Here is a 15,321-nt window from a genome sequence, read left to right on the forward strand (position 1 = left end):
AGTGAATGTTTAATTCGTAATAATGTTCTGTAGACTCTTGACATGCTGTGTTTGCTGACAGATATGTTGTAAGTATATGTTAAGGTATTATGCAACATTCCGCTGCATTTTATGTTTTTGAACAATCTATGCCAGTGGCTCTCAACTGATGGGTCAGGACCCAAGTGGGTCGTACATGTGAATAGAAAAATCTCAGAGTTTTATTTTGAAGTCTATAATTTCTGATACTGTGCTTTTATTATGAAGGATGTGTGTTTATCATGAATGCAGCATGGCTGCAGTCATATACTGCCAACTATACAACTTTTCAGTGTTAAAATGTTGCCGCTTTTTGAATTGTGAAAAAAGTACTGAATGTTCCAATGCATATTGCACTTATCTGATAACACTTTGCAATCATTATTCAATATTGGAAATGTATTTTGGCAATTAGCTGTGAAAATAAAGTCATTTGTATAATTGTACCTCTGTTGTTTTTTAATCCGGGCCAGATGCAGCATGGATTAGACTGACGTCTGGCCCAGCTCTGGTCCACATGGGGCACTTGCACTTGGCTGACATACTGCAAAGAATGACGCCCCCCCAGTGGCCCAGATCTGGTTAGCCAGAGCTGGCTCACACATGGGCCAGCTCTGGGCCAGCTGAGGTACTTGCATTCGGGTGACATACCGCAAAGAATGACGGCCCCCCAGTGGCCCGGATCTGGTTCTCCAGAGCTGGCTTACACATGGGCCAGCTCTGGACCAACTGAGGCACTTGCATTCGGGTGACATACCGCAAAGAATGACGGCCCCCCAGTGGCCCGGATCTGGTTTGCCAGAGCTGGCTTACACATGGGCCAGCTCTGGACCAACTGAGGCACTTGCATTCGGGTGACATACCGCAAAGAATGACGGCCCCCCAGTGGCCCAGATGTGGTTTGCCAGAGCTGGCTTACACATGGGCCAGTTCTGGACCAACTGAGGCACTTGCATTCGGGTGACATACCGCAAAGAATGACGGCCCCCCAGTGGCCCAGATCTGGTTTGCCAGAGCTGGCTTACACATGGGCCAGTTCTGGACCAACTGTGTGTGTTAGCAGTTGGCCCAGAGCTGGCCCATGTGTGAGCCAGCTCTGGCAAACCATATCCGGGCCACTGGGGGGCCGTCATTCTTTGCGGTATTTCGGCCGAGTGCAAGTGCCTTATGTGGGCCGGAGCTGGGCCAGACCAATTTTGCTATGTGGGTAGTTGGTGTATATAAAGGGCTAATTAGATAGCATTTGGGACACTAAGCTATACTTGCTATAACTACAGTTAGTACTCTAATTAGCTGACACTGTACCTCATGCTGAGTCTCACAGCAGTGATGCCACCAGTGTGCCCTGGTTGTGCTTTGACATCACGCCGTTGGCACAATAAACTTAATCACCAGTGACACTGGCCATTTCTGATGTTTTGTCTGAGGTGTATTGTGGTGTTCTGGGATGCATATCAGCAGAAATAACGCCATGGATTGTCATGGAATAACTCCGCTAGCAACCATGCTAAATAATCAATTATGTGCAATGTAATAGATAGCAGCTAGCGAACTAACACCAAATATATTACAGCCTTATCTTTGAGTTGATCCAAGCTAACAAACAGTATTTCTGGTATGTGACAAATGTATTGCACTTCCTTTTCAGCTCACTACATGGGCTGCATTATCTAGATATTCAACATTGAACCAAGTGTCCCAAATTTGACTAGTCAGAGCTATATTTTCCAATAGCGGGAGCTAGCTTGGAATAAGATGGATAAGCGCTGTCTGTATTTATTTATGTTGTTTATTTCGGGCATGTCAATTCATAAGCATCACATTTCATCATTGTTCAATGTATGGAGACTTATTATGATTCATGTAAATGCAGAACGTATGGTCAGGTCGGTGGTTGTTCAGGTGTGTTAGAGACACTTTTTTGACTGCCTCAGGGAGACAGGAGCCGACTGATCAGTCTGACTTCCTTTTCTGACGACGGTTGGAAGTCAGATAGGTGTGTGAAGGCCTTTATGAAGACAATCTTTCAAAAGATTCTGGATAATTGAAACTTCATGTGTGATAAAAGTTTACAGAAAACTGCGAATTTGAGTCGAAAAATGGCTGCCATCTTGAAAACTAGCCTTGAAACAGTTTTTTTATTTGCATCATTGGATTTGTCTACTCAAAATACATACAATTCGATGTCTAGATCTTTTAAATATGCCCAGCCATTACCATTCTACAATAAAAAGGGGTTTGGGTACATTTTATGTGGCCGCCATCTTGAAAAATGGCCACCATGTTGGATTTTCAGGTGGCTAACGGGCTTTTCTCAAAAAGTAGGGTCTAGGCATTATTCATGCCAAATTTGGTGCTTGTATCACAAAGTGAACAATTGTCCTGGAATTTGGACTTAATCTGTCAGACTATTGTCCCCCTTGACATCCTTCCTTCTCACGGTCAGGGATCATTGGGTCTCTGTGTCTCTCTGCACTCAACACAGGCACAGAGAACCTTTCAATTAAACCATCAAAATGTTTTTAAAAGAATTTGGTTTCTTCATAGATTCCTGTGTTCGGTCAGCTATAGTTTATAAACCATATATACATATTTGGAAACTGAGTACAGATTTACACATGACTTTGTTTTTTTTTTCTCTCCTTAAACTCCATAGTTTTATATTATGTACTCTCGTCATATGTGTAGTCAATCTGAAAGTATAATAATATCTAAGAAATGATAACATGGATACGCATGATATTTCAAACCTGTTCTAAAAGGTGACTAGGAAGAGGGCTAAGAATGGAGATTGTGTAAATAGTGAATTAGTGAATAGTGTCTGAGGTCAGATTCATTAAGAAGAGGGCATGCTAAAATGACTAATACATGACCTTAATTATAACTAAAGACTGTTCAGTACCTGTAATTATAACTAACACAGTGGTTGTGATCTGAACAGAGTGTTTGATTGGTCAGATGTAACTTTTCAAGACTTGCAGGGAGAGTGTGCCTATGTTCCCACATTTCTAAGATTTTTTTTCAAAATTAGGCCCTCAGTTCCTTTTTCATACATTTGAATCAGATTGTATCCCCCTTTCTCCCAATTTGGTAGCCAATTACATCCAACCTATTATCCAGTAGCAATGGACTACAGATGGAATTTAGCTTCCAACCCTAGCTAACACTAACCCTCACCCTAACACAAGACCTAATTTTGAAAATGTCCTGGAAATGTGGGAACATAGGGCTGTGGGAACATAGGGTGTAATTTTCAGTAAAAAAAACAAAAAAAAAAAACAATTCTTAGAAATGTGGGAACATAGGGCTGTGGGAACATAGGGATGATCCCCTTACAGGGGTATATACAGAGAGCTGCATATCCCACCCCTGAAATCCTATTGGTCACCTCAGCCACCATAGCCATTATGCAAAAACTATGATTGGCTATGTGCCTGGCCAGAAGCGTGACTTTACTTATAACAAAGTATTTGATGAGGATTTTTGAATCTACATAGTTTTCTCTTGTATTTAAATTACCTTTGGAGGTACAACTTCTTTAAAAAAGTAAAGTAAGTTTGATGTTACATGTTAATGCCGTCTCTCTGTTATGTTGATTGTTAGGTGTATTTGTCTTTTAAAAGAGAAAAAAAAAATCTGTGTGTGTGTGTGCGTTGCCATGTGCACATGCACATACATTGCTGGTGATTTTCTTGACTTCCCAGTCACATAGACACTACACTGAAGAACTGAACACAGGACTTCTGTATCCACTTCTTCTGCCTTTATGTGTATGCAGAAGTGATTGCAAAACAAACTTATAGATCACTCGACCATTTTGAGGGAACTACTGTAAAGGGTTAATTGTTTTGAAGTCCTTGATACTGTTAACACACGGTGACATCTGCTGGGCACCACTTCATTCTACATTTAGGAAAGTATTCAAACAGACCCAGTGAAACAGTGATTCATAATATGAATCATCTCATCCCGGTCATCTATCATGTTCAAAATAATGTTTTTTAAAGATGCTATCACGTTTTCAATTTTAGAAACATGATGACACATTACATCAAACCACATGTGCCTTAATGTCTTCCTTTAATGTCTCAATAAAATTCATGCAATTAAGCTTCTTACCATTAGCTAGATAGGTAGATCTGAGAAAAGGTAGGCTTATTTAATTAACTAGGCTTGCTTCAGCTCCATCTAAGCTCCACCACTTTTCCCATTTTTCATTAGCAGAGAGTGAAGTTCAGTCCTGTACTGTCATGATGGCAACAGCCAGAAGCTGTCAACATAAGCTTTATTTTGGCTCCTCAGAAACCAATGGGTGATGTCAAAGTGACTCTGTCTCCTATTTTTACAGTCAATAGTTGTCACACTGAGGCCATTAGTATCAGAGGACACTTCTTGATAACATATTAGATATTTCTTGGTGGTATTTTTCCCATCATATGTTTTTTTGAGTTTTGTTCTGGTCTGAAGATAATGATGACACATTTTGGGAAAAAAATGCATGCTAGCAAACCAAAACTGGATGCCAGGATGGCAAATATCTCCACAGCAACAGTGAACTTGCCAGGAGAGCTGACATATGCTGGGATGAATGTGATCCAGACTGCACAGAAGATCAGCATGCTGAAGGTTATCAGTTTGGCTTCATTAAAGCTGCCTGGCAGCTTCCTGGCAAGAAAAGCAAGTATAAAACACAAGACAGCAAGAAGTCCAATATAACTCAGCACAGCCCAGAATCCAACAACTGAACCCAGTGCACACTCTAAGATTATCTTTTCTTTATAGTACTTCAGGTTCATCTTTGGAAATGGAGGGCTGATTGTCAGCCAAAGGATGCAAATCACAACCTGAATGAGGGTGAAAGTCAGAACACTAAGCCTCTGCTGTGTAGGACCAAACCATTTCATCACACTGCTGCCTGGGAGTGTTGCTCTAAAGGCCATTAAAACCACTATAGTTTTGCAGAGAACACAAGAGATACAGAGGACAAAAGTGATGCCGAATGCTGTGTGTCGCAGCATGCAGGACCACTCAGATGGCCGGCTAATGAAGGTCAGAGAACACAGGAAACACAGAGTCAAGGAGAAGAGCAGCAGGAAGCTCAGCTCAGAGTTGTTGGCTTTTACAATGGGAGTCTCTTTATGAGCCAAGAAAATGATCAATGTCAGAAGGGATAAAAATACACCGACACAGCCAAATCCAGTTAAAAGGGCCCCCATGACCTCTTTGTAGGAAAGGTATTCAATAGGTTTTGGACAACACCGATCTTTCTTTTCATTTGGCCAGAATTCGGGGGGACAGATCAAACAGTCTGGAGAATCTGTAAAAGGGAAATCATGCAGAAATACAACATTTTTGATATTCTGTATGCCATTTCAGTTCTCCTTAATACAGTGCACAGCAATTAATTCAATTTGAAGCCCTTACTCACTTGTCTGATTACTTATTGTTCCCACTGGGCATTCAAAGCAGTCGAAACAGCACACTGGCTTAAACTTGTTTATGGCCTTACGGGTCCCTAGTGGGCACGGTTCTCTGCAGACAGACCTTGGCACCTGATAAGGCAAAACACAGCATGCAAAAGTCAATATTACAACCAAATGTGTTGTACATCACTGACATTGTAATGTTTGCAAAGGTCCTATGATTCTCGTTCAGCTGTGAAAGGACTAAGACGATATAACATTACATTCTCTACCATTATGAGACCACCTCTCCACCTTCTGCATTCCATAAATGGAACTGACAGCCACCAGTTCAGCTAAAGCTGATTAAAATATGTCACATGCAAGTTACTCTCAGGGCACCTAGGTTACACATACAAACTTTCATTCACCTCATTACTGTTTGCTCCCCAAACTATTTTGATGTTCTCTTTTAGTTTGAATGTTTTCCCTGCTGGAAAAGAAGTATCATAATGACCAATATTCACAATCTCAACAGAGCCATCTCCTTTCATCTGCCAGTTAACTAAGTCATACTGGGCAACTGAGTCTCCATTTTCGTCAAAGAAAACTTTGGCCCCATTCTGTGTGGTGAAGTTCACATACTTGATATGTTCCAACACCTACAAACAATTTCAAGCATTATTCAAATGGAATCCTGGAATCCTGAACGAATACCTAACATTTATTCTCTTTGAGGCAAACACAAAAAATAGAAACCCTAAATACAGCAGAAATATACTGTGCCAGAATAATTTAGTAGAACTTACTAGCTTTGGCTGAACATCATTTTTGTTCACACAGGGCTTTCCTGTGGTAGGATTAGACCCATTTCTACACTCCAGTAGTGTATGAAGAGCATATGCCACCAAGTACACAGCTTTGTACACATTATTCTCAGGCCTGAAATGTGTCACGTCTGTGTAGTCACTGGAGACTGTCTTTAGATCTTCTGTACCACTGCACATAGCAGATGTATTTGATGGAGAGAAGCTGCAGTCAAAGAACTTCTCCCAGTAAGCTTTAATGATATCACTCTGTGGTTCATCAGAAGGTTTCAAGCTAAGTAAGAATTCACCAAGACCTGGTATGGATGCCTGAGGGAGAGCAAAGCCCATTGCCCCCTGTAAAATGTATTTTCTCTCAACAGAAGCCAGGTCTGCTTGTGTGATCCAAGACTCACTGCCAAGCCACTGCTTTCCAGTTATGTTGTAATTCTCCATTTCAGACAGGAACAATTTAGTGAAAGACAATGACATAAACAGCAGGACCACCTTTGACGAAGATTTCCTTAGTGTCTGTACAATAGCATCCAACTTGGATTGGATGAGTGGAGATGTCATAGAGAAAGGTAATCTGTATTCTACACATATGCCCATTTTCATTGCTTCCTTGGTGAATTCAGCCGTACCTTGGTCTGCGTACAAGTCTTCAGAAAATATAATCCCCAACCAGCGCCAGTCAAAGAATTTCAAAAACTGCACCAGAGCAGTGATTTGGAAACGGTCACTCGGCACAGTTCTGAAGAATGTGGGATATAGTCTTTTGTCACTCAAACAAGCACAGGTTGAAAAATGGCTTACCTTTAAAGAACAGAACATATGTTAAATACCATACATCTGTATTCCCTAAAGAAGTAAATACAAATAAACCAATACAACAATGAAAACTGGACAATTTACATCAACAATACACTTTTTTTTTTTTTCTGAATCAGATCTTGTCACCTGTGGAATGGATAACGGGCTTAGTATGATGTTTATGTCTTTACTCAGTCCAGAGGATGAATGGCCTAAGAGAGCCTGAATCCGACCAGTGCAGTCCCTTGAATCTCCCCCATTTACAGCTTCTACTGCTGCTCTTATCAGATTTTCATCCCCACAGCCATCGTACAGCTTATAGCCCAGAGTCACTCCGGGAAGGAGCTTTGTATCTCTATTGATCTCCTCCACAGTAAAAATCACTGTCCGGGCAAACTTTAATTCTCTGTCATGCCAACTGCAAAGACAGTGTCTGTAATTACAGCTCATCATTTCAGATCACATAAAACATGCAACTTTTCTCTAACGCTAAATACAGTGTTTTCCATATTTAAAGCATAGTCACTTACTCTTTGCAGTATGTATATGGTAGCGTCTGGTAACCGTTGTCTACCAGAATGCTTGTCCTACTCAAAGAGAAAACTCCACCAATGATAAGATCACCTTCTCGCGAAAATTCCATGAACCCTGTCTGTCCAATTACTTTGCAGGTTTGGTTCTCTGCATTTGTCCTTGCCAGCAGAGCGAAAAACATAATAGTGATCCAACCCATCATGAGCACCCTCCCCTTCACTTAAGCAATTCTGACCTGGGAGCTGATCTTTATAACTTTTTCTGCCACAAAAAAATCACCAGCACCAAAGATTACTTTTGTATGCATCACTGCACTTCTAAGAAATGAGTCCCGGTAACTTACATGTTGCGAACAAAGTGCCTTTTAAGGCGGTTAATCACAGAAACTCTTGTTGAGACATTCTGTATGTTTCAGTTTTTTGGGGATATGGTATAACCAGTATCAATCTTACAATTAAATTACTACATACATGAAGAAAATGTATTTATTTATGGAGTACCTCATTAACTAAAAGGAATGCTGGATTAAATGCAACCCCAAAACTATTAGTCATGCAAATTAGACCAACTATATGATATATGAAATATTTCAAGTGTTATTTGGAATTAATGACATCTAGAGAATAATTTTCAGTCCAAATGTGTTCCAAATGTATGGAGTTTCCGCTGTCCTGGTGTCAATGGGTAGCTACTGCCACCATTGTGACCAGAAAAAAATCATAATTTTGTTTAGCAACAGATGGGCCACTCTCAGAGGATATTTTAGACCATATACCTTCCTTACCCACTCCCTTGCTACATCTTTGAAAATTTGTCGTTTTCCTATTTTTTAAGCAAGAGTGAGCCCTCCTTTGAAGAAACTCATCCTTTCTGATGGAGAGAATTACTGAATTTTCTCTGTTCATCCATTTTTTCCTAAAACACAATACTGTCTTTACTCAACTTTGTGAATATGTCCAATAGAACAAACTTCTTGGGCCCCATTGGTCTGGCTTGAAGGAATGTCACTCAACTGAGATTGCCCTCCTTGCTGTCTCCGTCATAATTTCATGCTTTTCCCAGGGTTGGTTTGGGACATGGAATCTGAGTGGGTCATGTTGAAAGTCTCCATTGTAGAGGATGCCTGCCAGGGGCTGTGGTCAGAAGGTCATTAGTGCCTTCTGTGGTGGAACCTATCAACCCTTTAATGGACACTGGTGGTGAGGGAAGATAGTTAAACTAAGGAAGGAGGCCTTCTGGGCGTGTTTGGCCCAGGGGTCTCCTCAAGCAGTAGATAGGTACCTGGAGGCTGAAAGGGCTGCAGTTTTGGTGGTTTCTAAACCAAAAACCCTGGTACAGGAGGAGTTTGGGGTGGCTGTGGAGACAGACTTCTGGTTGGCCTAAAAGGCGTTCAGGTTAATCATTAGGCAACTCCAGTCGGAGAAGCATGGCTAGACAAGGCTGTCTTCAGCCGGGAAGGAGAACTGCTGACCCCTACTCTGAAAATTGTTTTGGGGTAGAAATAACACTTTTAGGAACTCCTGAACCCAACTTACATGTCCTGTGTAAAGGAGTCTGAGTTTGAAGACTTGTCCATATCCCTAAGGTTGCTAGAAGCTCCTTGGTGGCAAGATGCCAGGTGTGGATGAGATTCTCCCTGAAATGCTGAAGGCTTTATACATTGTTAGACTTTCTTGGTTGACACGCCTCTTCAGTGCTATGTGAAAGTTAGGGACAGGACCTGTGAATCGGTAGGCCAGAGTAGTGGTTCTGATATCCACAAAGGGAGACCAGAGGGTGTGCTCCAATTATCTGTTAATCCCGAAGAAGGTTTATTCCAACCAAATTTTAAGCAGTTGAGGTGAGGGTCAGCGCCTCCAAGTCTGGGGCCATGATTTTCTGCCAAAAAATGGTGGATTACCCCCTGCCCCAAGCAAAGGAATTTAAGTACTTTGGGGTCCTGTTCACAGGTTATGGAAATATGTATTCATGATGCAAAATTCGTGAGGACAGATCAAACAGACAGGAGAATCTGAAAAAGGAAGGAGATCATACAGATATCAGAAGAAATACAATCATTACACTGAAAGAAAACTATTTTTTTCTGTTTCATTTAATTTCTCCTTGCTATGAATACACAATTCATGAATTCTATTCCAAAGTATTTACTCACTTGTCTGATTACTTATTGTTCCCTCTTGGCATTCAATGCAGTCAAAACAGCACACTGGCTGAAACTTGTTTATGGCCTTATGAGACACTGGCGGGCAGGGTTCTCTGCAGACAGACCTGGGCACCTGATTAGGCAAAACACAGGATGTAAAAAAACGGCCTGAAACGTGTCACATCTGTGTAGTCACTTAACACTGTCATGAGATCTATTGTGCCAGTGCACATAGCAGAGGTGTGATCAAAGACTCACTGCCAAGCCACTGCTTCAGCCACTGCTGTAGAATTAGACAGGTACCTGGAGGCAATAGGGGCTTCAGTTTAGAAGTTGCTAAACCAAAAGACCTAGTGTGGGAAGGGTTTGGAGTAGCTGTGTAGAAGGACTTCCGGTTGGTAACTCAAGTAGAAAAGTGTGGGTTGGACAAGGCTGTCATGAGCTGGGGAGGAGAACAGCTGACCCCCACCCAAGATACTGTTGGGTGGTAGAAATATATTTTTTAGAAGCTCCTGAACTGAGCGCTATACATTGCTTGGTTGTCTTGGTTAACATGCCTCTTTAATGTCTGGTGAATGGGGACTATTAAATGCATCTACATTGATGCTGTCTAACTCAGTCACATATGCACGACTGTAGCTTTCAGCCAGGAGAAGATGTCATCAGGTGGTGTCCAACTTTCACAGGGCGTTTCCAGCCTGAATCACAATGCCCTCCAGTGTGTCAGGTCGGCAGTGGTGGCCAGTCACTACCCATCTCCTCCTGGCCCCCAGCTCAACTCCTCCCTCCTATTCCAGAGCCAGCAAGACTCTCTTTCTGCTGCCTCCCCCAACCTCCGGACAGCTGCCTTCCTCTCCCTTCCTGCTATTCCCAGGGCTGTGAGCATCTTCCACTCAGACTGTGCGGGGAAACCCCTACACCCGACCTCAACTGGGAATAGCCAGGTCTGCCACCCTTTGTCACTGCACTGCTCAACAAGGTCCTGATACTTGGTGGCTTTCCTCTCATAAGCCTCCTCACATCCGTCTTCCCATGGGACCGTCAGTTCAATCAGGTTGACCTTACTTGCCTCCTCAAACCATACGACCGCATCCGGCCTCAGCGATGTTTGCACAACCTGGGGAAGGAGTAGTCTCCCAGGTCCACCGTCATCTCTCAGGATTGTGCTGCTTGGAGGAGGCTCTTTTTGGTCTTCTTGGGGGCTGGTGGTTTCTCCCCTTCTCTGGTGACTGATGTACTGGTCTGACGCAATTTTTTGTCTCTCCCGCTCCAAGATGTCACCCAGCGCACAGAGAACCTTGTCATGGCGCCATCTGTATCTTCCCTGGCTGAGAGCTGTCTCGCATCCCACCAGTATGTGCACCATTGTTCCTCTTCGTCCGCATAGCCTACACAATGAGTCCGCCCTCATTCCCCATCTGTGGAGGTTTGTTGGTGATGGAGAGTGTCATACACTGAACGGAGCAGGAAAGAAATGCGAAAGGGCTCCAGTCTCCAGATCTCAGGCCATGTGATCTTCCGCTTCTGCAGGTCCCACTTTGTCCAGGCTCCTTGTGATCCAAGTTCGACGGACCTAGACCTGCGCCTTTCTTCCTCCATGTGTCGGACCTCGGCTTGGATCATGTCCCTCCTCTGCCTTGGTTCTGCTTTTCCCCAGTGCTGGAAGTGGGTGGATCCAAATACGACAGTACTTTTGAAGAGGGTTGTGGTTCCTATTCTTTTTAAATGGGGACCAGAGGGTGTGCTCCAGTTATCGGTATATAACACTGCTCATCCTGCCTGGGAAAGTTTATTCCAGTGTGCTGGAAAGGAGGCTCCTAACAATTGTCGAACCAGTGATTCAGAAGGAATAATGCTGATTCCATCCTATTAGTATAACAGTGGAAGAGCTTGTTAGTCTTTCAGGCTTGCTGGGGGGTGGTCATGGAAGTTTGCTTGGAGAAAGACTACAACTGTATCCCCGAGGGAGTACTCTGGGGGTACTGCACAAGTATGAACCAAAGTCAAACACTTTTCCAGTGGGTGTTTGACACCACCAGGAACTCATGGCACAAACATGTGAGGGGAGAATCCAGTTTGGGAACCACAGAAATGCATCTCTGCTTTCTGCAGAAGGTGTGGTTCTGCTGGCTTCTTCAGTACATCCAGCAGACACTGGGGCAGTTTGTAACATACTGTTAAGCAGTTGGGAGGAGAGTCAGCACCTTTAAGTCTGAGGGCAAGACCCTCTGTCTGAAAATGGCGGATTCCCCACATCCACTGGGGGGTGAGCCCATGCCCCCAAGTGAAAAAGTTAAAGTATATCAGAGTCTTTTTCTTAGGTGACAGAAATGCATTCATGATGCATTAATATTCAGTCATGTACTGTATAAGCTGGAAAATAACACTTGCAGTCATTAGCAGCTGTGAATAGCCAAAAACAGGTCGGACCAGTATCTGATCATAACATTTAACTCCTTTTTAAAAAGTTGAACCAGGGGAGATTCTAAGATCTGACCTTTGGGGGGCTCAGCCCCCAAGAAGCAGCTGACATCCGCTCTTGACAAGGAATTATAAGGCTATCGAAATCAAAACACTCTCCCTGGTCTTCTCTTTGTCCTTAGTAAAAAAAATAAATAAAAATGACATAAATATTTAAAGAGAGATTACAAAGTCATCCATGAAATGACTCTATATATAATGTGCTTTTGTTTTTATAGGTAATTAGTAAGGTGGTTAACAATAAATGCCCTTTTCTCACCTGCTTCTTCCAGGTCTTGCACCATCTATCTTTCCTCTCTCTCCATCCTCCTCTCTCCCCCTGTACATACATACAAACATTTTGTGAGGAAGTAGTTATAAACCTTAATAATTATACATAATACATAAAGCAAACAAGCCGAGTGGGCCAATTTCTGGGGTAAATACAGCAAATGTAGGCCTACATTATAACGTGTCAATGTGCAGTGGGACAGAGCAGTTTAAAAAAAAAAAAATGAGTAAATAGATATTGCCAAATGCAATTAATGTAGCCAAAAAGATGCTTATTATTATGGCCTTCTTGACTACCTGCTCATGTTCTCACCAGTTTCATCTTGTTCTCGCTCCTTTTGTCTCTCTCTCCATCCTCATCTCCCCCTCTTTGTACTGTCCAACAAAAAGACAAGGTAATACAGTATAACTACTAACAACAAATAAATAAATGCTAACTCATTAACATGTATTCATCTATTAAATAGTCTGTTGCTATACTACTCAATGGCATTACATTCTCTCATCTGCACCTGGCTGTTTTCTTTAAGAAAAAAAAAGAACTTATGTCTGTCTATGGAAAAGCAGACATTTGCAGACAAGGGATTAATGTTCCAGTGTTTAAGATGGTATCCTACAGTAGCCTATAGTGACCATGAATCCCCTTTCTATCAACAGCCAGTATGAAAAGCAAGCTTATGTAGTGTGAAAAAAAGAAGATTCATGTCATTCAAAGGCTAGCACTATGTTTAGTCTACTAGCTGCTAGCACTATACTAAAGCAATGATGCTTCACCAACCTTACCAGAGACTAGGCCATGGCTTATTTGTGCCACATTAACTTACTGATATACTTTCTAACTTGGCATAAGACAAGACTGTGAACTTAAATGTAAGAAGATGCATTTGTGGCGATACCAGTTGAACTGCGAGTGGCAGATCTAGAGAATCAATATAACACCAACAACGCCACCTTAGGACTTGCACCTAAAGAGTATACTCCTTTAACTTTAATTTCTCTGAGGGTTTCCCAAAAACCACCCATACACAGGTTCATACACAAATGAATACAGGCACGATGTAAAATAATTTAACAAACTTTATTACTCACAATAAAACAAGTTCATTTATCAAGTTATGTCTCTAAAACATTTATATCGTTATTTTCTTTAATCTCTAACAAGTGATGTTCCACCTACACCAATACAGTGGTTCAGTTAGGAAGTGAAAGGCAGTACACCACGGCTAGCTCTGGCAGAGGTCCCTGCACTCAAATAATTCAAAAGAAGAAACAAAACAATATATTTACAAATCACTGCAACTCAAAACGGAAGGGGGGGAAACCATACAAGAGGTATAAATGTGGCAGGTCCTCCACTATAGCTGCTGCAGTAACCCCTCCCACCCCCACTAACGTCTCGCAATCAGATTGGGGCGGAGCACACGTGAACTCAACTACACTTTAAGAGAATGTCTATACGACGACGAAACAACCGTTTCCTGCAGGCTAACTAGCAAGGCAAGGCAAACAAAGAAAGAAAAGAAGTTAGAGACAAGGCAGGGCAAACAGCAGCCTAACGCCAGACAAGCTTTAAAAGAAAACAAAGTCAACTGTTAGTGACAACATCTAACCACACTAGCAGACACAATAGCATTTAGCTTATAGCACTGGTTACCTGGGTCCCGCACACATCAGTGCTTGTAGCTGCTAGCGGCTACGGCGGCAACAGCAGCTAACCAGACGGGGACACACATACACACCACACCACACCGGCCCGATGCGTCAGCCTACAACAGAGGACCGTCAGCACAGCATCATATTACATCTTCACATCATGAGACTATGCTACATACCTGCAGAACGCACACGGCCCATACACGCTCGGACACTACGGCGTGGCGGAGCTGCGAGCTGGCTGCACTCGCTTCGGCAGAGGAAAGAGACAGACTAAACGACCAGGGGGGGTATATAAACCGCCCCGCATTAGCGGGCGAGGACGCGGCTGCACTACAGGTGCCGGTAAGAGGCGTGTCACACACCTGCCGCGATCGCCATGCCTGCTGTCAAATAAACAGAATATAAACCATCTGGTTACACATTGATAAAATTGTCTTGTGGTCAACTGCCGTACTAAGCATTACCTGGTCATTAGTGTTACAACACACTGCTGCCTATTGTCGATTTTGTATGATTCTACAGCATGTTATCTGCCCCGCTTCTAGGAACCACGTTTGGTGCTCTTGGGCTGCATTTTTTGTTTTGTAAAACAGGAGGCGCCCACCCACCAATCAGAGATAAGAGATGCATGCAGGGAGGTTGTGCTTGATTGTACTGGCCCATTAGAGCCTGCTACCATTTTCCCAATCTCCAAACAAACAGGTTTGCAAAAAAAAAAGGAAAGACGATTTGAGGGTTAAATGATAGGATGGGCTAAGGCAAGTTTTGGATGGGCTTGAGACCACCAAAAAAGGGCTAGCCTTGTGCATGAGTTCAACACAGCACTTCTTTATCCACTGGCTGTGATTGATAGAGGGGAGAAACTTTGAGTTCCCTATCATGTTCACTTTTGCAATATTGATTAGTCTATCCTACACTAAAATCACACAATTAAAAATGGCACGTTGAAAGATTTTGGTTGAATGCCATTGATAAATCTTGTGTCCAAAATAAATATAATTTAGTTACAAACTGACTTTCACACAAATGAATCCAAGTCCTTAGTCAGTGCATTTAATTTTATGAACACATCTCAACAAGTGGGAGGTCATGAGTAACAAATTATATCTACATTATAAGTCAGACTATGCAGTAAAGTTGGTTTATTTGATCTCACAGTAAGGCCATTTGTTCTAGAGAACGCTTTTGAAGTACACAT

General features: G+C 42.4%; 1 protein-coding gene across 1 annotated transcript; it reads right to left on the bottom strand.

Moving 5' to 3' along the window:
- Positions 1-4,421: 4,421 nt before the first annotated feature.
- Positions 4,422-11,082, bottom strand: LOC115572026 (extracellular calcium-sensing receptor-like). The gene is made up of 6 exons (XM_030401781.1): positions 10,469-11,082; positions 7,187-7,457; positions 6,230-7,042; positions 5,852-6,082; positions 5,447-5,570; positions 4,422-5,335 (listed from the first exon to the last, which is right to left on the bottom strand). The coding sequence occupies exons 1-6, from the start codon at positions 11,080-11,082 to the stop codon at positions 4,422-4,424; spliced, it is 2,967 nt and encodes a 988-aa protein (XP_030257641.1).
- Positions 11,083-15,321: the final 4,239 nt, after the last annotated feature.

This window comes from Sparus aurata, chromosome 2 (assembly GCF_900880675.1).
Source record: "Sparus aurata chromosome 2, fSpaAur1.1, whole genome shotgun sequence".
NCBI classification, from domain to species: Eukaryota; Metazoa; Chordata; class Actinopteri; order Spariformes; family Sparidae; genus Sparus; species Sparus aurata.